Raw genomic sequence first — 25,586 nt, 5'->3', positions numbered from 1 at the left:
TTTAGCCCACCTACGGGCATTAGTATTGAGCTACTGTCTGAATCTGCCAGGACATTCAAGCTTCACTTAAAAAAAAACACTTTACTGTTGAAAGTATTACATATGTCCCCCTCCTTTCCCCATTGACCCCTTTTAGCCCAAATCCACCCCCACCCTAGGCCTTCACCACACTACTGTCTGTGTCCATGGGTTATGCATATATGCATACAAGTTCTTTGGTTGATTTCTGCCCATCTGCCCACCCACCCTCCCCTGCCTTTCCTCTGAGATTCCATAGTCTGTTCTATGCTTCTATGTCTCTGGATCTATTTTGTTCATCAGGTTATTATATTCCACATATGAGTGAGATCATGTGGTATTTGTCTTTCTCTGACTGGCTTATTTCACTTAGCATAATGCTCTCCAGGTTCCTCCATGCTGTCTCAAAGGATAAGAGATCGTTCTTTTTACTGCTTCATAGTATTCTATGGCGTAAATGTAGCATAGCTTTTTTATCCACTCATCTACTGATGGGCACAGATAACATAAATGCTATAATGTCTTAAGTATCTTCCTTGAGGCACTGGGCTGTTTCCGGATCTTAGCTATTGTAAATTGCATTGTTATGAACATAAGGGTGCATATATTCACTGGGTAAAATGCAGTCCCATATTTAATTTTCACTTTTATAAAGCGTGGTCCTTCAACCAGTAACATAGGCATGCCCTGGGAACCTCTTAAAGATACAGAATCTCAGGCCCTACTCCAAACCCTGTGAATCAGAATGTGCACCTTAATGAGATCCCCAGGTGATTCACATGCCGCTCAGGTTTGTGTTGGAGGAAAGAGCTACCAGGGAGCTGCCCTCCCCCTGCTCATGTGATGCCTTCCTGTGAGGCAGGCAAATGGGCAGCCTTCACCATGTTCATTTCCATCATCTGTTCCACTTCACACCTGGGTGACACTAGCAATTTGCCTGCCCTGCCCAGAGCACCCACTATGTAATTAATATCTATTAAACCCCAACTGTGTGCAGGGCATTGTATAGGAACATGACACATTGGAAGCTGACCCCAGAGGCTGGACCTCCTTTTTCTTATCCTCTACTTTGAAGGTCAGACACAAAGGAAGCATGTCCAATTCCATTTCACATTTCTACAGCAGACCTATTTGGATGTTTTTTGGACACCCAGTTGTGTGGTTTTTGTTTTTTTTTCCATTTTAGCAACCTGTTCTGATTCACAAATAAATGTCTTCCTCTCTGCAGGACCTAGAACGGTTCTTGGAGATTCACAGTAGCCAAAATATACATGGAAAAAGCTTGCTTCAATGTCCAATCCAGCACCAGGTAAGTGCTCTCTTTAAATGCTTGTTAATTGAATGTATTCACTTTTTTCATTCATTTTTTTCTTCAATGAGGATTTATTTTAATCATTTACCAGGTAATGGAAATAATGGAAGTGAAAGACATGGTCTCCTCAGTCCCTCAAAAGCTCCAACTAAACCTGCATTCCTTTCCCATTCCCCCCACCTCCCCCCAAAAAAACCACAAATGTTCAAGGCCACTCACCTGCATCTTTGCTTCATCCACATCTGTCGACAGCATTGTCGATATGTTGTGTAGTAGCTGCACGATGACAGCGATGTTTCCTGGTATCCGGGGAGAACGCTGAATGTTCTTAACAACACAGGACAAATCCTGCGGACACTTCCGCATCAACTTATCTGCAATGGTCTCAGTCTTTCCAGAATATTCATTTATGTGTATACTACTTCCAAATGATGGAACTGTATTTAAATCCTCCTAAGAAATGGCAAAAGGAGAGTTTGTTACTTTTGTTTTCAATGTAAAAGTACCTTTACTACAATGTAGGACAGCCTTATTACACAATTGTATATTGCATAATGCTTTTCTATTTTACATTGTCAAGGTCACATCTGCTGTGGAACCACCTGCCCAACACCAAGGTGTATGAACAGCTGCCTAATCCTGAACCCCCTATATCCAAACAGCAATTGTTATCCTTAGCACACCCCTCCACACCCCTTCTGTGTACATATACTGTGCACATGGGTACATTTCTCATGCCATTTAAACTTACTTTTCATTCTTCCCAAGGGCAAAGCATAAGACATAAACACATTTTTTTTTAAAAAAATAGAACTTTCCAACTAGATTTGAATGAATCAACTGGAACACCAAGAGAGAAGAATGACTAAAAATAGTGATAGACAGCATTTCCCCACAGATCGGGCTCTGGGTCCCACACTTTAAAGCAGGGGTCGCAAACTATAGCCGCATGTTTGCCGTCTGTTTTTTTGTCAATGAAGTTTTGTTGGGACTCGGCTTGCTCATTCACTAGGCTGCTTTCTTGCTACCGTAGCAGAGTTGAGTAGTTGCAACAGAGACAATAATATCTACAATGCCGAAAGTATTTACTATCTGGCTCTTTACAGAACAGAATTGCCAAATTGCCAAACCTTGCTTTAACAGAAACCTTTCTCCAGGCTTCCCCTTCAGAAGGACAAGGAATCCATGGCCTAGAGCAGTGGTTGGCAAACTCATTAGTCAACAGAGCCAAATATCAACAGTACAACAATTGAAATAAAAATATTTACTATCTGGCTCTTTACAGAACAAAATTGCCAAATTGCCAAACCTTGCTTTAGCAGAACCCTTTCTCCAGCCTTCCCCTACAGGAGGACAAGAAATCCATGGCTTAGAGCAGTGATGGCGAACCTTTTGAGCTCGGCGTGTCAGCATTTTGAAAAACCCTAAGTTAACTCTGGTGCCGTGTCACATATAGAATTTTTTTGACATTTGCAACCATAGTAAAACAAAGACTTATATTTTTGATGTTTATTTTATATATTTAAGTGCCATTTAACAAAGAAAAATCAATAAAAAAAAATGAGTTCGTGTGTTACCTCTGACACGCGTGTCTTAGGTTCGCCATCACTGGCCTAGAGGATGGGCCTACACAGAACCCATGTCCCTGCTTCCAGGCACCTGATTATTCTACATGACAACAGCAAGCCCATTTGCAGGGCCTTCCTTAAGTCTGTGCTGCCACGGATGGACCAGGCCACCTGTAGGCCGGAGATGTGTCAAAGGGACACCTGTGTTCAGGCTTATGGATGTGTGGCCTTGGCCTTCTACCACCCATGAGGTGCAGGATGGAATCTAGAATGGGAGGCTGACAGAATCTGTTTTATTTAGTGGTTTGTAGAGTTTATTGAAAGCATTTAAATATTAAGACATATGGAATGTGGGTCTCCATGTGTACTTTGTTCAGATCCTTCAAATCAGGGATGGGCAGCGTTTTGAAGTCTGGTAGGGGAACTTCAGGTATAGCATCCACTGCCTCCCCCAGCGATGCCCCAAACAGGGCATGGGAATGTTGCCAGAACACAAGAGAGGCCAAAGCATTGACTCCCCTGAGCGAATCAGGAGCTGACCTTCAGAAAGGTAATGCTCCTGATAGAAGAGGAGAAAAGGAAACAAAGGAAGAAGAAATGCCATTTGACCTGATTTTATTTACTAGAATTTGACTTTTTAAAATATGTAACAACTTAAGTATATGTGGAAATATGTTCCTTTGTTTGACAACAAAGTCCTTTCCTCCAGGTTCAGCTCTCTTCTTGTGCTTTAATGAGCACTGGAGTCACATTGAGATCTTGGTAAAATGCAGGTTCAGATTCAGCAGGTCTGGATGGGGCCCAATTGCCCGGTGTCTGAAAGTTCTCAGAGATGCCCTGTGCTGCCGGTCAGTGAAGGACACATTGAGTAGCTGGGCTTTGGGGTATTAAAGAGCTGAGTGAAAGTGGAGAAGTAAACTGTGATGATTCTAGACAGCTCTTCTAGCTCTGGCCTTAGCGATCTGGTGCCTTTGTGTCATGGAAGGTGTGGGAGACATGAGAATAGACTTTTAGGTGCCCAAAGTTAGGAATGCCATTCCAGTATATATAGAGAGAGAACAGGTAGATGTTTACGTATTCAGCTACAAGCACCTCTACTTACCACCCTGTCCCTCTCTCTTACTGAGTGCAACATGCATTGCTAATTTGAGGCTCCACTTTGCATGTGAGAGAAAATATATTATTACCTCAAAGATGTTGATGGCGGTAAGAGTCTGGCAGGTATCAGTGATCTTGTGCCATTTATTTCGCCTACATAAAAAACCCATATTTCCCGGAGTATCTGGAGGGCAAGGTTGACTGCAATGAGAATTGTCCACACAGACCCCATCACATGCACCTGAGAAGATAAAAGGCATCAGCATCAGATGGAGAGATATGGACTCAGGGACAAGGTGTCGCCACATGAAGGCGCATAAATCCTGTGGACTTGGTAAAGTGGAGGAAGATTGAAGTATATCAGTGACCATCATATACAGGGTGTCCCCCCAAAATGTATACACACTGTGATAGCTGTCACACAGACCCCATCACATGCACCTGAGAAGATAAAAGGCATCAGCATCAGATGGAGAGATATGGACTCAGGGACAAGGTGTCGCCACATGAAGGCGCATAAATCCTGTGGACTTGGTAAAGTGGAGGAAGATTGAAGTATATCAGTGACCATCATATACAGGGTGTCCCCCAAAAATGCATACACACTGTAATAGCTGATGCCTCAAATTTGAAAGTGAAATGTATTTTAATAAACACACTGCCTTTATAATTATTCCAAGTATGTGTATACTTTCATTGGGACACACTATATTTCAGTGACAAACTACTATTATTTCCAACAAAATCTTATCCTGAACTCAAATGCAGAAAATAGCCTGGCTGGTGTGGCTCGGTTGGTTGAGCGTCATCCCATGCACCAGGAGGTTGCTGGTTCCATTCTCTGTCAGAGCACATACCCAGGTTGCAGGCTCGGTCCCCTGTAGGGGGTGTGCAAAAGGCAGCTGATCAATATTTCTCTCTCATCGATGTTTCTCTCTCTCTCTCCCCCTCCTTTCCTCTCTCTGAAATCAATAAAAACATGTTTCAAAACAAATAGTTAAAAGCGTAACTGGCCCAGTGAGAGGGTCAGTCCCAGGTCCCTCTCACACCTCCCAGGAACACCCTGAGCACCTCCTCAGGCCCCTCCAGGAGGAGACAGTTTGGAAGCCTCTTTAACAGATGTTCTCTAAGAAACCTCCCAAGTCTGGAACTTTATAATCAGTTACGTCATCAATGGGTTCTCACAGACCTCTGCTAGCCACTGCCCCAGTCTGAGTTGGCTCAATCCAAAGGATTTATAGTAAATAACTCTAAGACCAGGATGGAGCAGAGGGTACTGGCAAGAGAGGGAAGTAGAGGTCAAAGTTACATTTTAATGTGAGAAATATAAAAAGGAAGTCCCAGTGCAAATATCAGGGAGTCCCATCTGCTAGGCCATAAGACAGGGCCAAGGATGGCCCTCTATTATAACAGATGGACAGTAAAACTTTCATTTCATTAGTAATTGCTACCAACATACCGTGTGGCTTGGCAGACACTTTCTCCTTGCTTTTGCTGGCAGCCTAGGGAGGGAAAATAAAAATTCACATCAAAATCAATTGGTGAGAAGCCAACCCAATGATTCACTTTAGTCACAGGCCAACGACCACATCTTCATCAGCTGTGACACCAGGACGCCACCAAAAGCTGAGACCATGACATGTGGCCCATGACCCCATCTGCCCTTTAGCCTGGATCGCTATCTCTCCCATGGCTCTTCAGTAGAATCCTTTGTTCCGCTCCGGTAAGGATGAGCTACATTCTACCCAGGAGCATCATGAGCAGAGGTGGATTTACTGGGAAGTTAATGACGGTTAAGCTTCAGAATTCATTGCCTGTATGGGCCCCTTTGAAGCACTGAGAGAGGATCTAGCAATGGGCTCACATGCTCTTACGTTTTTATTACATTGTCAAAAGCAACACTGTTTAACCAGCATCTGCTCAGACCATTACTTTTTGCCACTCCAAATTCCCCATTTATATTCCCCCATTTTGGACAGCACTAGAGAGGTCGTACCTATTTATGGAATCTGGACAAGTAGAAGTGAGTTGGGGATACATTTAGCCTGGACTTAATAGTACTTCTATAGTTTGCAGTCATTTCTGCATTACAATGAGAACATCAACACAGAAGTGGCTTTAATTCTAGGTAGAAGTACTTACAATTAGTCACAGAATAAGCAAGTTCTAAGAGCCCTGAAACCCTGTAGGTCATATATGAAAGACACTTGCTAGAGGTTTCCCCAAAGTTCACAATAGTTCTACATATTTACATGGCATTACTCATAATGAATCCAGAAACTAAAAGCTATTTTTCTAAACTAGAATAACAAAGTTAATCAGCAATGCTAGACTGAATAATCTATCCTCTCTATAGAAAAAAATATATAAAATTATTGATATGCAAGTATGCAGCCAAAAATTTGGAACAAAAATATGGGTGGTACCTTAATAAAAAATATTGTTATTTTATTGAATTTATTCCTGAATAATGCTGAGTAATTATTCTAAATTTGAAGTTTGTTATGATTCTTTTTCTCATTCTAATTAAATATTCACTTTTCCCTAAATTTTGTATTTGTCATTTTATGTTCTAGGGAGTGGTTCCCACAAAACCTGGCTTCCTCTTACCATGAGCATTCCCACCTCTCATGATTAGAAGCCCTTCCTTTCTCATCCATTTGTAGATATTGTACCCTTCACTGAGCAGCAGTGTCATTTTGTGGTCAATGGGTGACTCTGGGAACAGAACATTGGGTTCACATCCCAACACTGCCACTTGACATCCTGAGAAAGTTCATCTCTCTGAGCCTCACTTTCCTCATCCATAAAGCAGGGTAGGAATTATAGTATGACAATTTCATACTCTTGCCTCAGATGATTTTTATGAAGAATAAATGAGATCATGTAAGAAAGGCACTTAGAACTGGGCCTTCAATGTTGTAAGTAGTAATTAAGATATAGCTATCATTATTATTCTCTGAAAATGGACTTAGGGAATGGCTATTACATATGAAGCTCAAGTTTGCCTCCTCTAAGAAGTCTTTCTCGATCTAGTTCTAGATAGTACATCTCTTCCTCTCTTGCTCCTATAAAATTTATTATCCATACAAGCATACCACTCATTCAATACTTGGCACCTACTCACCTGACCTGTTGTAATACTATCTAATCATTTTTATATACGCTTATTATTTTCTAAATTAAATTATAAGTTCCTTAAGAACATAGCATGGGTTGTTAATTGTGCTTCACATCCCCCTTTGTAGCTAGATCAGTACATATAAATATACATACATATTAGTATGTCTGAATATACTGGCATATATGTACATGTATGTCTGTGTGTTTGGAGAATAAGTCTAAATATTCCTGTTTCTTGACCAGAAGTTTTCCCTCTAGGGCCTGGAAAGAGCCCTGGTACAATTACTCCAACCTGCATTCCTAGATCTCAACCATTGGGAAGGAACTGGAAATACAATGACTTAGCTGTGTGACTAACACTTGGAGTTCATATCCCTTTCTTCTTCACAACATTATTTCTCTCTATGATATCAAAAAACAAAGCTGAATCTTATGTTTTCTCTACCAAATGAGAATTTATGGAGAATCTGAATTGAGCATTTCAGGTCTGTCCAAAGTGAGGAAGGTATCTCTGATTCATGGAATACAAATCCTTCAAAATACTGATGTAAGATGAATTCTCATTTCACAATCAAGAGAAAGCTTTAGTATATACATGGAGGAGCTAAAGGCCTTCCACTAAACAAGAACACTAAAATAATCTCAAAGAAGATGCCATTTGGGGTGGGACAATGCTTCACTGTGCCAGACCATTCCTAGGTTCTGCCCGCACCAAATGCCATTAAATATCTCTCTCAGTCAGTGTGACCCTCACAGAAAGCTTTAGTATATACATGGAGGAGCTAAAGGCCTTCCACTAAACAAGAACACTAAAATAATATTTTTGGAGTTTTGAAAGATCTTATCGATCAACCAGCCCAACCCCTTTATTGTACAGGTAAGGAAAGTGAGTCTTTGATAGATGATGTGACTTGCACAAGGCTATCTAGGGCAATCCTCTTAGAAGTGGGACTAGAACTTGGTTCTCCTACTCCTACAATACTGCTCTTCCCATCAAGTCAACCCATGTCCAATGGAGAAGGCAGAGGAGGGCGTATGGAAGTACAAGCATCTCAAGATGCCATAAGCCCATCTTGAGATGGTCATGATCTCCAATACGCCATAATAAGGCACATAAAAGTGGACAACTCTGGATGATACTTGACCCATTGAACAGACTACAGTGAAGTCACATTATAGTAATCAGATGTGTGGGCACAAGGCTGTACTGTGCTATTTGCAAGGAATTCTAGAAACTCTGCCTTCTTAAGAGAAGGACCTGATTCACTTCCTTCTAGTTAATTTGTCAAAGCACAGCCATGCACAGCTCCTGGTCATTTCATTTCTTGGGTGGCATTGACTAGGAGCTATGTTAGCTTCAGATACCAACCATTGTCAACCTGATATTGGAAAAAAACAAACCACACTTCAAAACCTGCCACCTGCTCAACCTGTGGAGCTGCCTGAGTTAGTAGTCAGGTCAGGAGAGGAGTAGCATCCAGCAACTTGTTTAGTAAGAATAAAAGGACAGGATAAGTCCTGATAAGGTGATCCCCAATAATAAAGAAAACAAAGCTAACCTCTGAAACTCTGACTATTCTTTAAGTCTGTCCTGTAAGAAAACGTGGAAGAGAAAATGAAGGGAGGAAATAGTACCTCATGTGGGGGTTGGGATGCCTCCTGGGAAAGGTCTTTCTGAAGGAGTCTCTAATCTCTCCCAGAAACTAGGCACCAGCTCAGGGTTGGGGGAAGAGGAGTCATGGAGAAAATTCCCATCCAAGGACAAATTACTGAGAGAGTAAAGTGAATATCATTTGGAAACTCTTAGAAAGAATTTTTAGTTATTCTTTCCTAAGGAGGCTCTTCTCAAGAAAGTACGTATGAAGGTCAACCCATTCTTGGGCCACCTCCCCATCTGTGGAGTTTGTAATAACATATAATAAATTTCCACACTTTTGCTTTTTTAAAAAAGAGAAAGTATATATTAAAATGGAAAGATAAAGAAACTAAGAATCTGAAGACAAGGGTCCTGGGCTTGGCTCTTTAGCTTAGTAGGTATGTACCCTCAAGCAAGTCACATTCCACACCGTGGGCCTCCGTTTCCCCATTGATAAAATAAGGGAGTGGAGCTTCACTGGTTGATCTCAAAGCTCTCTTTCAGATCTTGTGGCCCAATAATAATATTCCCTTCTCAAGAAGCTCAAAATATTTCTCTCTCTCTCTCTCTCTCTCTCTCTCTGATCCTCCATACCTTATTTTAAACAAATAACTAATAGGAAATTAAAATGACTTGTAGTATGAGGAAAAATATTCCAGAGAGAGCCATCAGGCTCACTGTCCCACTAAATGTGAAGATAGTGCATTGCTACAAACTCCATCCCAGTTAGATTTTGATTAGCCATTGGCTACCTGAGTTGCTCTTTACTCCTTGCAGCCCATCCATGGTGGTCACTATCAGGTTTCTCAAAGAAGATGCCATTTGGGGTGGGACAATGCTTCATTGTGCCAGACCATTCCTAGGTTCTGCCCACACTAAATGCCATTAATTATCTCTCTCAGTTAGTGTGACCCTCACCGCACCTACATTCTCAAGTGTCCCTGAGGAAGTGGCCCTAGTTACAAGCAACTGAAAACTTCATCATCAAAGGCTATAGAAAGAAGAGATTGTCACCCTTAAATCATTTGAGCCTCATTGTATCTCAGGAACTTATAGGAAAAGTTGATGGAAAAATAATAATTTACAGCTCTTGACTAAAATGGGTGTTGCACACATATAGTTGCAACTGCAATTTCATCTGGCTGAACCATTCTACCACCATCTTCTCCCTACACTTCAGCTCAGATAACCTAGAGCCGGGTTTTAGATTCCCGTTTGCTTCTCCCCACCATTCCATCCCCCCCACCTCCATTCTCTTACCTGGCATAATGTCCTGCAGGACTCTGTGGGCAAAAGAAACACTAAGCAGTACAGCAAAAACGTGTGAGTCATTGTCTTCAACGCAGCTGCCTTTCCCGCTTCTATAAACATAAATGCAAAGGCAAAAGGTTTCCAATCTGAAGCTTTCAAAATCCCATGCCACTGCAGATCCAGTCAGCCTATCAGACGGGACTCTGTCCTTAGTGCTGTCTACTCAGAAGCCCCTGCCCCAGAGGTGGCCTCCCCGTGGTTTCCCATCCATTGACTTCACCAGGAGGCTGCGTGTGCGAGTGCCAGCTGGCACTGGGAGGTGTAAGCAATTGCTGAGATAACTTTCAGCATCTGCTGTCAGCTTGCATGTGATGCCTCATTAGGGAATTTCTCCAAAGGAAGCAACCTGCCCAGGTGCAATGAACAACAGCCCAGGTTCGGGGAACGGGAAAGATGGCTCACTCTCTGGGTTAGGCAGGGCTGAGAAACATGTGGGTGGCTACGGTGGAACGTGATTTGGAATTCCTATGTGTGGACTCAGCCTAGGAATATATTTTGAAGGAGAGTAAGCACCAGCCTTGGCCTATTATCCTCATTCCCACCTAACCCTGGAGCTGTGTTTCATAGGTGGGTCACAACTTCTTTCTGCTAAAACTAATGTCTAAATCAGGGGTGGGCAAACTTTTTGACTCGAGGGCCACAATGGGTTCTTAAACTGGACCGGAGGGCCGGAACAAAAGCATGGATGGAGTGTTTGTGTGAACTAATATAAATTCAAAGTAAACATCATTACATAAAAGGGTACGGTCTTTTTTTTTTTTTAGTTTTATTCATTTCAAACGGGCCGGATCCGGCCCGCGGGCCGTAGTTTGCCCACGGCTGGTCTAAATGATTCCTTGGCACCTAGAAGAGTAGTGTACACATGGTGGGCACACAATATATTCAATAAAGGAAGAGGAAAGGAGAGCAAGGGGGAAGGTGGTTGGGAAGAGCTGACAATTTGCATCAGGTCTATTCTCTATAGAGGACTCACATAAGCTGAAAATTTCAATTCTAAACTTTAATTATTTTAATATTTTTCATCCTGAGTGAGCTCCTCTTTGAAAGGCATTTGCTGCTTCTTTGCTTTTATTATTATTATTTTTAACCTTCACCAGAGGAGTGAGGATTTTTTTCATTGATTTGTAGAGAGAGTGGAAGGGAGAGGTTGGGGAGAGAAACAGAGGAGAGAGAAACATCAATGCAAGAGAGACACATTGATTGTCTCACACGCACCCAGGCTGGGGGCGGGGACGGGGGGGGGCGGGGCAAACCTGCAACCCAGGTATCAAACCCAAGACCCTTCAGTGTGCAGGCGGAGGCTTCAACCACTGAGCAATGCTGGCCAGGGCTCTGTTTCTTTGCTTTTAAATGTAAGGATTCAGAAGACTTGGATGTCAATAAAGGTCAGGGGCTTAGCAATGGTTCATATTTGCTATTTGACCATTTTTAGCCAAAAGAGAATAGTCTTTATCCCAACCATGCATAATACTATAGCAAACAATGCCATTATTTTAAAGATTTAGGCAAAATGTATTTTTAAAGCATGTTTCTTACATTGAAATACTTGCCTACCTGAAATTCCACAGAAATCTAATGATTATTTGAAATATTTTGTATTATCTGTTTCAGATCATTGTCAGTTTGGGTTTCTGAAGGCCTATAGCTCTTTAAGCAAAAGGATTACTTTGTTGATCATCACTTTTAAAGAATTTAGTAGCAACCAAAATGGCCATACAATTTTAAGTAAATTGCAGCCATGTTTGCATCCTTTATTCCAACCTGTCATTCAATGAATGGACTTTCCAGGATACAAATCAATCATCAAATGTGACTTAGCAGGATCATCACCAAAGCAGTTACTGATTTGGATAAAATAATCAAAGATGAAAACAACAACAACAACAACAAAAAACAAAGCCTGATGATGAATTTGTTGACACATTTCACATAAAATCTGAGCATGAGTCCATGTTTTTCTGAATTGCATGAACTTTATATTAAAATTCTCATCATACAGAATGTCCTTCCTCTTAGCTAAAACAAATGTTTAAAAATTACTTAAGGAATGATTCAAGACAACAAACTCAGAGTTAGCACTACTCAGCCCAAACTCAATAGATTTTTTTAAGGAGGAGGCATTGAATTATTTTTAAGGTTGACAAATCAAGATGAAAACCATTCTGTTTGCTAAAAATGTTGTATTGAACAAAAATTATGTGCTTATTTTATTGTCATTTTGTTTTAAATTGTAACTATAGTTGAAGTTTTAATTTTTAGTAAAATGCTTTTTGATTATTACTAAAGTTATGTGTTTGTGTATGACAAAATAAGCACTTTGTGTTTGATGTGGTAATGACCTTCACTAGGCTGTGTAGAATGGCCTGTTGTGATAGTTATGCTGCTACCTAGGGCTCAGAATTTTCTAACATCTTTTTTACAATCCAGGTCTACCTTCTCGTAGAAGAACTGGGACCACAACTTAGAATGCTATATTTCTCCAAGGTTCAGCAATAGTGTGACTCTAATTGTTAGAGTAATTTTAACATTTTTTTCAATTCTTTTAACTAAAAAGAACTATTTCTAAAACTGACTCTTTATACCTTGCTTATAAAACTGATTGCTCTTTAAATAAAATGGCATGGTTTAATCTGAACTTAAATAGAACCATTTTTCTTCCAGATTTGTTCACATTAAGCCTTTCTCACATTCGCTCTTTTTCCAATTCTGTGAAAGCAGAAAGTTTATATGAAACAAAAGCCAATTCTGTGAAAGCAGAAAGTTTATATGAAACAAAAGCCTATGGTGGCAAAATAGTAGCACAAATCAAATATTGTGACCACTCCCTCCCCCACAGGCCCCCAATGCCTTCATCCCCATTTTGATGTGAAAAGCCATAGGCCTTTAATGGTTCAGACCTTCTTCCCCAGTCAGCCCACACCTTTCCAAAATGCAGGGGTAGCTGGAATTAACTTCCCTCTCAAACAAATGTTTGAATATGTTGGTTTCACGTAGCCCAAACTAAAACATTCATTACAGATATTCACTTTAAAAAAGGCTAATTTCTAAAAAACATACAACTTGAATAAATGGTCACCTCAGGTGATTCACACCAAAAAAAAAAAAAAAAAAGAAGTAGTAATTATATCAGCACTGAAAGTTTAACAAGTAAAATGTGCCAAATACAAAGTGTTGGGATTTTTTTTTAATTGAGTTACACTTCCTTCCTCCCTTATAAAAGTAAAAAGGAACAGCAAAGCGTACAATGGCCAGATTGCAAACAGCTCTCTCCAACCATCCAACCTAGAACACATTCTCCCATTCTCTGTTGTCTGCTTTCCAAATCTGAAAAAGGTGCTCAAGGTGTTCATTTAGATGTTTCTTCAGCAAAGAGAACATGAGCCCCTCATTTCCAAGCAATGTCCTAACAGCTAGGGATTAAATAAGGATGACTTCTCGGTCTTCTTACCCCCTTGGGAAGTCACAATGTGATGGGGCTGCTGAAGCACCCCCAGGGGATTGGGAACTTGGATGGGGCTTGCTCCCTAGTGACCTGCAGACCCTAGGAGTCAAAGCTAGTGGAATAGACATGACAAGAAGTATCCCCAAGTTTCAGATTAAAAACAAACAATTCTCATCTTCGGACACAATTTAATTGGAAGTATTTCTTCGTACTCTTTGTCAAATTCCTTCACCCCAAAGCCATATGGTTGACTGGCCACTGGCACAGCTCATTAGCGAAAGACAAAATGGAGAGAAAGATAATATGTTGTTAATGGACGGGGAGGGCCTCATCTCCCCCGGTTGCTGCTGGGACTAGAATTCTTGCAATATCCTGAGAAAAGGAATTTTCTAAGACTTGCACTGGAGAACGAGTGATTTTTTATTTGCGTGGAATTAAATCCCTGAGTTTCCCAAGTCCCATTTCCCTTCGCCCAATCATAGAGGAAGTGTCGCTGTGGTTTCAGTAAAGCTAAAATCAGAGCCAGTGTCCGGAGTTTCTTTTCCATGTTGGAGCAGGGGTCCATTCCAGCATCAGGCTAGTTTAGCTTGTGTTTCCAGCTGTACAGTTCATTAGTCCATTGCATGTGGGGTCCACAGGACCACCTGCTATGGAGGGAGCACAGGCAAATGCAAGGAAGCAGGAGCAAAAGAAACCCATGAGCCAGGGGTATAGAGCAACCAAAGCAACACAAAAGAGAATTCTCCCTAGCCAGTTTTGCTCAATGGATAGAGCATCGGCCTGTGGACTGAAGGGTTCCAGGTTTGATTCCAGCCAAGGGCACATGCCTGGGTTGCTGGCTCAATCCCCAGTAGGGGGTGTGCAGGAGGCAGCCGATCAATGATTCTCTCTCATCATTGATGTTTCTATCTCTCTCTCCTACATTCCTCTTTGAAATTAATAAATATATTTGTGTATATATTAAAAAAGATCATTATTTTTTAAAAAAGAAGGAAAGAGAATTCATGAGCAACAAGAAAGAGAATTCCTTTGTCTAGATTCTACTAGACAGTGGTTCTCAACCTTCTGGCCCTTTAAATACAGTTCCTCATGTTGTGACCCAACCATAAAATTATTTTCGTTGCTACTTCATAACTGTAATGTTGCTACTGTTATAAATCGTAATGTAAATATCTGATATGCAGGATGGTTTTAGGCGACCCCGGTGAAAGGGTCGTTAGACCGCCAAAGGGGTCGCGACCCACAGGTTGAGAACCGCTGGTCTAGGAGATTATATATTCCCAAATTTTCCGTGGGCTTGCAGTAGCCATGCCTATTCTGGCCAACCATCTCTGTCTCCAGGTTTGATTGACAGGCAAGTACCTTCCCTATGTCACCCCAACTTCACTGGGCATGTGTCTATCTTTCCTTTGTCTAGTCCCTTCCCCCAGCATTTTGCAGGAAATAAGCTGGTGGTTCCCTGGGGAGTGCAAAGCTGCAGCTTCTTGGTGAAGCTGACCAAATAATATGCTAATAATGTATGGCTTCCCCCTTTGCTCCATTCCTATGCTTAATAACTAGTTAATCACAATGGTAAATGTGAGCAGCATGCTGGAATGTGTTGTGGATGGCCCCATCAGAGCAAACATTTGCTTTTTTTAAACACACATTAACCCACACAAGTGGTAGAGACCAGAGCAATTGTATAGGGTGGTTTTGGAAAAAGAAAGAGAAAAACAACAACTCTACAACTTGATCTCTTCAATCTTGATTAGAAAGAAATTATTGGAATAGCAATCACAGCATTCACAAACAAAGGTCAACAAAACTCCAGTCAGAACTTCATCAGCCACCCAGGAGCATTTCAACCGCCAGCTTTGTCAGCTGACAGTCTGTGGCTACCACTTGCATAATTAGGTTTTGTAATGAATTCCTGAGGCTCCCAGCGAGTTCCACAAAATGCTATCAAGGTTCCCAGCCAGACTGTGGGAATACACATCAGATGATCTCAGGGGTGAAAGATCCCGTAACGTCTATCATTTAACCATCCCACTGCTTCACCTCTAGTCAATGACCAGTCCCGTTCCTCCTGCCTGAATGCAGACATTATGGAAGGGAAGAGAATAAAACAAACAGCTATTGTTTGTTTACTGTGTGTCTGGCACTATGTCTACATTCGCTCTTCTAATGCCATCAAGTAATTCTCTACAACAGAAGTCACTTCTATAATTTTCTGAAATAAAAGTTGACCCTGCCCAACCTCACAGGTACTAAGTGGCATATTTGTGCTTTGAACCCAGGTTTGTGACTTTTTCATTATGTCATATGGCTTTTCTAAAATAAGAAAGAGCTGATTTTTATATGGGGTTCATATTTTCAGAACACTTTCACATATAACTTTTACCCTGACATCACAAAGTTTTATGAGGTAGACAAGGAAGTTATCCTTTTCCATTTTTTTTTACCAAAGAGGAAATTATCCAACTAGCAAGTGACTTCCCCAAGGTCACACCCCCAGTTATTGGAAAACCTACTCTTTTTTGACTCCTATCTAGAGCTCTTTTAACTACATCCTTCTGTCCCGTCTTCAGTCTTCATTTCTGTACTCACTGGAAAAGTAAAATTGCAGATCACCACGTCTAGGAAAAAAATACATAGTGTATTTTTGGGAGCATTATAGTGTCCCAGAAATGTATACACACACTTTGAATAATTATAAAGGCAGTAATTAAAATAGTAGATTTCATTTTCAAAATTGAGCTATGAGCTGTATATATATATACATACATATATATATACATACATATATATATATACATATTTAATTTTAGTAATCCCAAAAAATGTATACACACACTTTGAATAATTATAAAGGCAGTATTTATTAAAATAGATTTCATTTTCAAAATTGAGCTATGAGCTGTATATATATATACATACATATATATATACATACATATATATATATACATATTTAATTTTAGTAATCCCAGGTGAGTGTACAGTTTAACAGAGATTTTCTAGAGGTAACCTCTCCAACAGTAGAAAGTTAGACACTGACTTATGTCAACAGGCCAAATTCTTGGGAGCAAAGATGATTCTCCATGTTCCAAACCACACCCACAGAGCTACCTTCCCATGTGTTTAAGTAAACCCTCACTTTTCTCTGAAAGCCCAGGTTTTTTAAAACTTTAAAGCATTTTCATTTGTTCCCCTGAGCCTTGGCCAGTTCCTCTAAAACCTCTTTTGAATTGGATACTTTCCTCCTTTGCATGCAGGTTTCAGGCCGTGCTGAGAAATGGCGATTCTTCACATCTCAGAGGCAAACAGGAATGAGCATGTGCAGATGGCAACTATGTCAGGCACTTGGCAAAGTTGCCCCTGAGAATCACCCACCTCATGAGTCACCACAAAACCAAGAGAGAATCAATCTAATCTGATAGTCAGTGGCAGCCAGGATAAATGTAAAAGACTGTAATAGCTTACAGTATTTGCAAATGAACTTGAAGGAAGCAGGTAAGTCCAAACTATTGCAGCACTGCAGCACTTTGGGGACTCTATCTTCTAGAAAATCTTAAAGTACAGAAAAGCATGGCATATAAGCTTGCCGATGGCAGTTGCATATAAAGTAGCAAAGATATGAATATGAAAACAAAATAGATGCCAAACAATTAAAATGGATAGAAAAGAATGATAAATCTATATTAAAAAGTGCACAGCCCTGGCTCAGTTGATTGGAGCATTGTCCAGTGCACCAAATGGTTGTGAGTTCGATTCCTGATCAGGGCCCATATGCAGGTTATGGGTTCGATCCCCAGTTGGCTTGTGTACAGCAGGCAACCAATTGATATTTCTCTCTCACATTGATGTTTCTCTCTCTCTCCCTTGCCCTTCCTCTCTCTCTAAAATCAATAAAAACATATCCTTGAGTGAACATTTAAAAAATTGTGCAAACATTAAAACAACATTTATGAAGAGCTTTGATAACATATCTGTATGAGGTAGCAGTATAGTGTATTATAACTTGATAATATTAGTGGGAAAAACAGTCATTAAGATATTCTGTAAAATATACACATCCATAGAAAAACATTGGTGGGAGTTCTTAGGTAAGATGCTTGGCTGGAAATGAATCATAGAATATTTTGCTCAACACTAACAAAATATTGAAAACCAGCAAAAATTTCACTAATCGCATGAGAAAGTGGGCAGGACTCAAGGGAATAACTTCAAAACTGTTGAAGAAAAGAAACTGAAAATGTTGAAGTGGAGTAGCTGTAGAAGGAGAACACATCTCCTCCTAAACTTCATTCTCCTTCCCTCTTCCTCCTTTTAGTAAAACAATAAAGAAGAATTTTTTCTCAGAAATCTCATTTATGCCAGGAAATCTAAAGAGAAGCAAAATGTGAGAATCCTTTGGCTTTTTCCCTCTTCTAACTAGAGAATTTTTTCAACTAGGTGATGGAGACACGCCATAAATGGGGAAAGGAATGGAGACTTTCTCTCTCTGATGGAAATAAAAACTCCAGAATGATCCTGAGTCAGAGAAACAAACCAGAGCCCAAGGACATCTGCTATTAATAGACGAGCCAGAAAAATGGAGTACAAGGAGAAAATTCTAGTACAAGGCATTTAACCAAATCTCAGGAACAGAGCTACGGCCACCTCGGCAGCCAACTTCTGCACGTGCCTCTGGTTTTCAGCTGGGTTTTGCTAATGGAAGTCATCAGCAGATTAAGGGAAGGTGGGGAGAATAGGGACATGGGGGTATGTATCCCCTCTTTTCCCTCCATCTGTGGTCACCATCCACAGTGATTGCTCTCTTCTGGGAATGATTCCTGTTGGGCATTCTCTCTTTCAGGCTCTAGTGTGAACCAGGATCCAGTGATTCCCTCCTCTTGCATGTAATAAGATCTGTGTTCTTTCCCCAGTTCTGTCATGATCCTTTTTATGACCTTTGGCAAGATACGTAACTTCTCTGGGCTTTATTTCTTTATTCATTCATTCACTCAAAAAATCATTGATATACCTTGGGCCTATTTCATGCAATTAAAATTTAGGCTCTAGAAATGGTTATGAAGACAAATAAAACATGGTCTGGCCCTTTAGAAATATACAATCTAATAGAGGAAAACAGATAACATAAATGGTATAATGTCTTAAGTATCTTCCTTGAGGTATACAAAAGATACTTTAGAAATGTATGGCAAGAAGTGACAAACTCTCTAAAGGGGTTTTGGGAAATGTCACAAATAAGGTGGCATTTGGTGAGGACATTGCCAAGGCAGAAGGAAAAACAGTATTCCAGGTAGAGAATCAATAGGTCCAAAGCAGGGAATGTGAAACAGCCAGGTGTGTTCAGGGATGCCTGAGAAGGTCACTAAGTTGGAGCATCAAGTGTGTGATAGGAGAATGACATAGAGAGCACATCAGCTAAAGTACGCTGATGCCAAAGTGAGGCAGGTTCTGTGTCACGGTAAAGCAATAGGATTCTTCCATGGAAAATAAGGACCCATCAAATGACAGCATTTAATTTTAGAAAGATTATTCTGCCAACAGTGCCAACAGAGGTCAGAAGGCAGAAACAAGAGCCAGAAAGCCAGGGAAGACGCCATTTCTTAGTCCAGGTGAACAACAATGAGGTCTGGAACCACAGCAATGGTAGGGATAGATTCAGAAGATCTCATGACCAAACTAGTAAGAGAAAGGAGTGAAAAGCAGGATACTATTAAAAGTTGGGTTTAGCCCGGCTGGTGTGGCTCCGTGGTTGAGCGTCGACCTATGAACCAGGAGGTCAGGGTTTAATTATGGGTCAGGGCACACGCCCAGGCTTTGGGCTTGATCCCCAGTGTGGGGCATGCAGAAGGCAGCCAATCAGTGATCTCTCTCATCATTGATGTGTCTATCTCTCCTTCTCCCTTCCTCTCTGAAATCAATATATACATATATATTAAAGTTGGGTTTATAAGAATAAGCAGAAGTTTAGGGAATGAAGCATATGTGAAAAGGAAGCAGAGAAAAGGATGATGTTGATGTCTCTAGACTAAGTATCTGGGTGAATTTGGAGAAAGGAAATACTGGAGAAGTAAGTCTCAAAATGAAGAAAAATAAGTGAGACAGTCAAGCTGATATTTAGATTGCATTTAGCCGGAAAAATTTATTTCAAGATTTACGTATTCCCATTAATGAAAATTTTTCTCCCAGAGCACTTCTATCATTGTTCACATTTCAATGGACTCCAGCATATTTTTTTTTACTATTAAAACCTTCTCATTATCCATAACTGATAACCGCAGAGCACATCTGGCTGCAATGCTTAATACTCTGCAAAAGCATCCCAGAACTACATCATTCCCATGAGTGAAGACTCAGGAGTGAAAGAGCCCAGCATAAAAATATATACATAATGGTTATAAGGTAACTGTTATTAGATGAAAATATATGACAGCTCTTTGCATAAGAATAATTTCTGACCTGTGTATGTCCATGAAATCATTACATTTGAATATTTATGTAGCATAAGTCCTCATCATTATGTTCATTGATGAGTAATAACTCTATTCCATTTCACAAAATGAGAATATTAAAGTGAGAAAGCTTAAATGGCCTCCCTCTGATGAGCACGGCAGGAAAGGGATGAATAATGTGGACCTCTTGACTCAACGCCTTAATAACCAAACTAAAGTATGCATATGTATTCAACCAGACATACTTTTCATTAGACCGCAAATTGGAGTTTCAGATTACTTTTGAAATAGTTTTATGATATTTTTGTGAACTTTATCTCATTTGACATTTGGTATTCTCTCACTTATGTTATATATGTGGAAATAATTATTCATCACTCATATATATGGAAGAGCCATTAATAATTATTTTCCGATGTAAATAGAAAAAGAAAAATGCCCCCCAAGTTGATATTCAAAAAACAAAAAATAAAAACAATATAAACACAAGGAACTATCTAATTCTTAAACCTGAAAGAAATGTTCCATCCAGATCAATTGGAAAAGGACATCATTTGTCCTTTGGTTCCTTACACTTCACATTCTTTCTTGTAGTTCATACCTTTTCTCTATATGCACTTTACTTCTTGCTGGACTGTATCCTTTCAAACTTCTTTTAGTGAAAACTTCTTGGTGGAAAATTTTCTTAGTATTTGAATGTGTGAAACATTGTTAATTTACTCTCATTCTCAATGTTAAATTAATAAGTGAATGGCCAAGGTGTCAATGTGTCTATGCAAAGGGCACTTCGTTTGCAATTTGGTTCTTGAGCAGGAAGAGACTTATGCACCACGTAAGTTTTGAAATGGTTTTCACCACATGAGATTCCAGGAGGAGGACTGCAGTCATGAAGACGAAGACACACAGGGCTGGGGTGAGAGGGATGGAGGTTCTCAGGCACAGCCAGCATTTTGGATGCAAACTGGCCTTTTTTTAAAAAAAAATTATTTATTTCAGAGAGGAAGGGAGAAAGAAAGAGGTAGAAACACCAATGATGAGAGAGAGCCATTGATTGTATGCCTCTTACACATCCCCCACTGGAGATCGTGCCCACAACCCGGGCATGTGCCCTGACTGGGAATCAACCATGACCTCCTGGTTCATAGGTCGGTGCTCAACCATTGAGCCACGCTGGCCGGATGAAGCTGGCCTCTGGATCAATCTGTGCAGGAAGAATCGGTACTTAGTCTATACTTGGGACAAGTACACAAAGACCCTATGTGTAGCAGTACACATTTAACAATCGTGACACAGATGTAACTGTTTTTAGCACTCTAACTAAATTAAATTGGCACTGGAGCCCTTATTTGATCCAATGATAGTAATTTTTCCCATGCAAGGTAACTCATTGACCGTCAGTTTAAACTAGGTCTCTTTTGATCAATTCAGCATTTCCTCTTTCTTCTCCTCTTCCATTCTCCTCGGGAATGATGATATTCTGACATCAACACCGGGAGAGAGGCGTGCAAAGTTAAGCCTCCCTTTACACTAGTTTCTGCTGAGATGGACAATCAGTGCTAGCCTTTGGGCCTCACGGCTTGGTCCCACTTGGCCCACACTGAAACCATTGTGCCCCACTCTCCTCTCTACTAATCAGGTCCACAGAGATCACCCCAATTCTTTAATATCTCAATAAGCAGAGACTGTCTGGACCAGGCTCAGTCTCTGCCACTTCCCAGGGGCTTGGAAAACTCCTCATCCATCTTCATGCATTCTTTCCCCTCTCTTTTCCTACTCTGATTCCTTCAGAAATCACAGAGCCTTTCTCTCTCCCAAAGTCCAGTTCTTGCTTCTGGAAGCCCAGTTCTCTTTTCAGAACCAGCTGGAAACTTGTCATCATTCAGCCCTTGTGCATCAGTGTTATGCATCTCCTCTTTTCCCCACCAAAACTATCCAACTAAAGCACAGAGACGCGCTGGTCATTGGCAACCCAATGCCCCTAGAGGTGACAGGGCCTCCTGTGGGTGACTCAGGGTGCAAGGAGGACTGGAAATTTGAGATCCCTGGCATTAGGACCATCACAAAAGGCTCTATGCCCAAGCTTGTACAGAAGAGTGCCACTCTCTTCGAACTACAAGACAATTTTAGACTGCGTAGGACTCTCAGAATTTTTGCCAGACGTTTGGCATGAGGCAGCCCCTTCAAGGACAAGACTACAGTAGAATCTCCTGCAAGACTGTGGGGTGGGGAGTAGAATAACTCAGAGCCTAACTGATCCAGAGAATTGCTTTATAGATATGAGAAATTTTAAAGACCAGATGTGTTATGGAATTAAGTGTATACCTGCTACAATTGGAACATTAGGCCTAGGAGTGACCTTCCTTAATGGTATTTATTAATATATATTACATAAACTTTGTAAGGCCCACATGAATATGGACAAAGTTATCATTTTTGTTATCAAATATATTTAATTTGTATTTTGCTATACACAACTTTCAAACTGACAAAGAATAATTCTCCACCATTCCATTCTTTTCAAACTATGACGTAATTTGAAACATTGCTATAGTAAGAAATAATGGCTTTGGCTTATTTGGCCAGATGTCCTCAGATTTAGCAGTTCAGGACTCAATTTGCATTTCTGTTGGAGGAATTCACTGAACATATCATTATTATTGCCTAGCTGTCCCCGTACCCCACCCACACTTATCTGGAAAATGCTAATCTACCTTGTGTTGTGTGCACACAGCCATTGCTGACTGGTTAGGAGATGGAAGCTGGCCCAAGCTGGGCCCCCCAGTCCTCACTCCAGGAATTTTTAAATTTTGACAAGAAGAAGAAAAAGGACCCACTCTCTTCTAGAGAAGCTGACAAAGACAGCATCCCATAGCAGCAATTTCCAACCTTGCACATGAGGATTCCCAGAAGAGCTTTTTAAAAAATGACCAGTCTGGACTTTACTCCAGGCCCACTGAATCTGATTTTCTGGGGGTAAGGCCCAGACACTAAGATTTTTCCCTAAATCTTTGTATTTTGAATAATTTCATTACTACTGAGAAGTTGAAAGAAGAGTGCAGTGACGCCTATATACCCCTTCACCTACATTGCACTAATTGTAAATATCTACGGATGAATTGGCTTTTTAAAAAACTCCCCAGGTGATATTAACATACTGAATTGAAAACAGCCCCAATATGTAATGGGGAACAGCCCAAATACAGACAGGACAGACAGTGCAAAATGAAGCAGATACACCCAGGACAAACATAAAAAGAGATCCTGGTGACACGCAGGATCCTGTATTGCATACCCTGAAATCATGATAATAAAATCACCTTTGGGGCTTAAAGTAGTGTGACTTATGAGCTTGTTCATGGAAATCAAAAGATTCAGGAATGATATACAGAAGCAAGAAGATTCTATAGCCTAACCCTTAAACAAAAAGAAAGCCGGGGGGGTTTATTGGCTAGAAAGATGGAGATTATGTTAAGAGAAATACATTAAAACAAACACACACAAAGAAACAAATACGTTAGGTCCCAAGATAATGGGATTAAAGATAATGAGACAACATGCTAAGCTACAAATCCCACGCAACACAGGCGCTGTACCAAAAAGGGAAGGAGTGGGGCCATGGGCGTGCTCTGTCCCAATGGCAAGAAGTGTCACAAATGATGTGGTTGAGAATTAGCATGCTGATAATAAAAGGCAGATCGAGTTTTAGTTGGTCCTATTTATTTAGCTATATTTAGACATATTCTCTGTAGACCCTGCCCCCCATTATCCCCTGGGCCCAGGGCAAAATAATTCTACCCTCAACCCCAAGTCCAGTTTTGGGGAGACCAGGCTTGCAGCTGTTCACTATTCTCACTATCTTTGCAGAAGAGTCTTGGTTTCTGTTTACAAATTTTCATTCATTTTGCAAAAACACAATGATGCAGTAACTCTATATTATGCAAATATTGTCGAAAAGGGATTTGGGGCTGTGTGATCTTAGAATACAATCCCCAAAGATATAAAATACAAGTTTTACAGTCTTTTAAGGCTAATCATTTGCCCAGGAATATACTTGAAATCATTCCTCTTAGCTACAAATAAGTCAGCTTTCCAAAACTATAAGAATGAACTTGGAAAGGGGAAATTCAGTAAACCAAAAATAATGTGAGATTAATCAAAGTCTCACTCTTTTATCTGTAAGTTTACTTCAGGGAGGAAAACATATTGTGTCAAAATTCAAAGGATGAAAGTTTTTAAAGCAAAGCCAGACTTTTGAAATTCACACACAACAAATAATGACAAAGAATCCTTCAGGAAAGGAAGGAATAGAGTTAAGTATCAATTACAACAATATTTTAAGGAATACTATGAAAATATAGATATTTGGGCATTCTCTTCCCCCGTACAAAGAATGACACAATACAGACAAGCTTATGAACCAAGAATAATGTCCCCAAACTTTACATTTCTTTAAAGAAAGACCGATCTGAGAAAAATAATGTATAGGATCATGAATTCTTAATGCCATAGGATAGTCACAGAAAAATGCAAGGTGTTTTGTGTGTGTGTGTGTGTGTGTGTGTGTGTGTGTGTATGTGTGAAGGTATAAAAATATTCCTCTGTATTCATGGAGACTGTAAGTCTGGTTCTGTCTTTGATAATAACTCGAAATTGTAGACAAAACATTACAAAGTTTGAGAAGAGAGAAAAATTATTGTATAAACAGTCAATTAACCTGTGTATTGGCACATCATTTTTAGATGATCAGAAAAAGAAAATTCCTTCAAGGATTCCAATCTCCTGGACTCCCATATTTGGCTAGGGTCAGAGGAGCAGAGAGTAATCAATGAAAACAAAAATATTTTCATACCAGACTAGTGTACTGATTGCATTCTATAAAGTGCCTCCAAGTTACCAAATTCTTTTTTAACATTTACTCACTTAGTATGTTATTAAACCCCAAACTACAAAGCCTTGCAACTGTAAAATCGTAATTGGCTTCTCATTTCTGAAATTCTTCTCCGAAGAACGTCATCAGAAGGAAAAGAAAGGCATGGGACTACTCACTGTGGCCAGCCAACAAGTCACCAACCAATTTGCCCTGATCCCTGGCAGCTGAAGACGGGGGGTCAGTGCCTTTCCTTTATCATATCTTGTCACAAATCAGCAGGCTGGGTTCCTATATCTCCAAGCAGTCAATCCTGCGCCAAATGGCAGATCCCCAGGCTGAGGCAGTCAGGCTGGGCACTGCCCTGGCACAGGCAGCCAGCCCTGTATGCAGGGACCGTGCAGCCTGACAGACCAGTCCTGCCTGGGAGAAGCTCTGCCCTGGGAGGGGCACAGGGCCCAAAAACGAATGAGTCACACACTGGGTGACACACCAGCTCTCACACACAGCAAAGGCTTCCCTTTTTGGCAAGGGATCCAGGCCTATGGTGGCGGTACTTGGCAGTGGCTGTTAACATCCCTAGGAATCTGCCCGGACCTGAAAATGGAACACAGAAAACACCGGAGCCTATGCCTGGAGCTCTGCCTTTGTCTGGTGTCCTGGTCATTAGGATCTGGGAGTATGGTTCTCTAATTGCTTCTGGCTGTCCCCAGTTCCAGGCACAAGGCAGTGCTGCGTTTCCTAATTTCCTTGTGATTAGATGGG

The 25,586-nt window shown here is 40.6% G+C and overlaps 1 protein-coding gene across 1 annotated transcript in view; it reads right to left on the bottom strand.

Annotated features, from left to right (window-relative positions):
• Window positions 1-25,129, bottom strand: part of ADGRF2 (adhesion G protein-coupled receptor F2) — a 39,532-nt gene extending 14,403 nt beyond the window's left edge. The window contains exons 1-5 of the mRNA XM_005862325.2: window positions 25,001-25,129; window positions 10,016-10,116; window positions 5,456-5,498; window positions 4,086-4,237; window positions 1,550-1,783 (exon numbers count right to left, since the gene is read on the bottom strand). Coding sequence (XP_005862387.1) covers window positions 1,550-1,783; window positions 4,086-4,237; window positions 5,456-5,498; window positions 10,016-10,087 — 501 coding nt within the window. The 5' untranslated portion in view covers window positions 10,088-10,116; window positions 25,001-25,129. The remainder of the gene's footprint in view (window positions 1-1,549; window positions 1,784-4,085; window positions 4,238-5,455; window positions 5,499-10,015; window positions 10,117-25,000) is intronic.
• Between the last annotated feature and the right edge of the window lie 457 nt (window positions 25,130-25,586).

This window comes from Myotis brandtii, unplaced genomic scaffold (genome assembly GCF_000412655.1).
Source record: "Myotis brandtii unplaced genomic scaffold, ASM41265v1 scaffold1635, whole genome shotgun sequence".
Lineage (NCBI taxonomy): Eukaryota > Metazoa > Chordata > Mammalia > Chiroptera > Vespertilionidae > Myotis > Myotis brandtii.
Note: the sequence above shows the minus strand (reverse complement) of the source record. Positions and strands in the feature narration are given on the sequence as shown.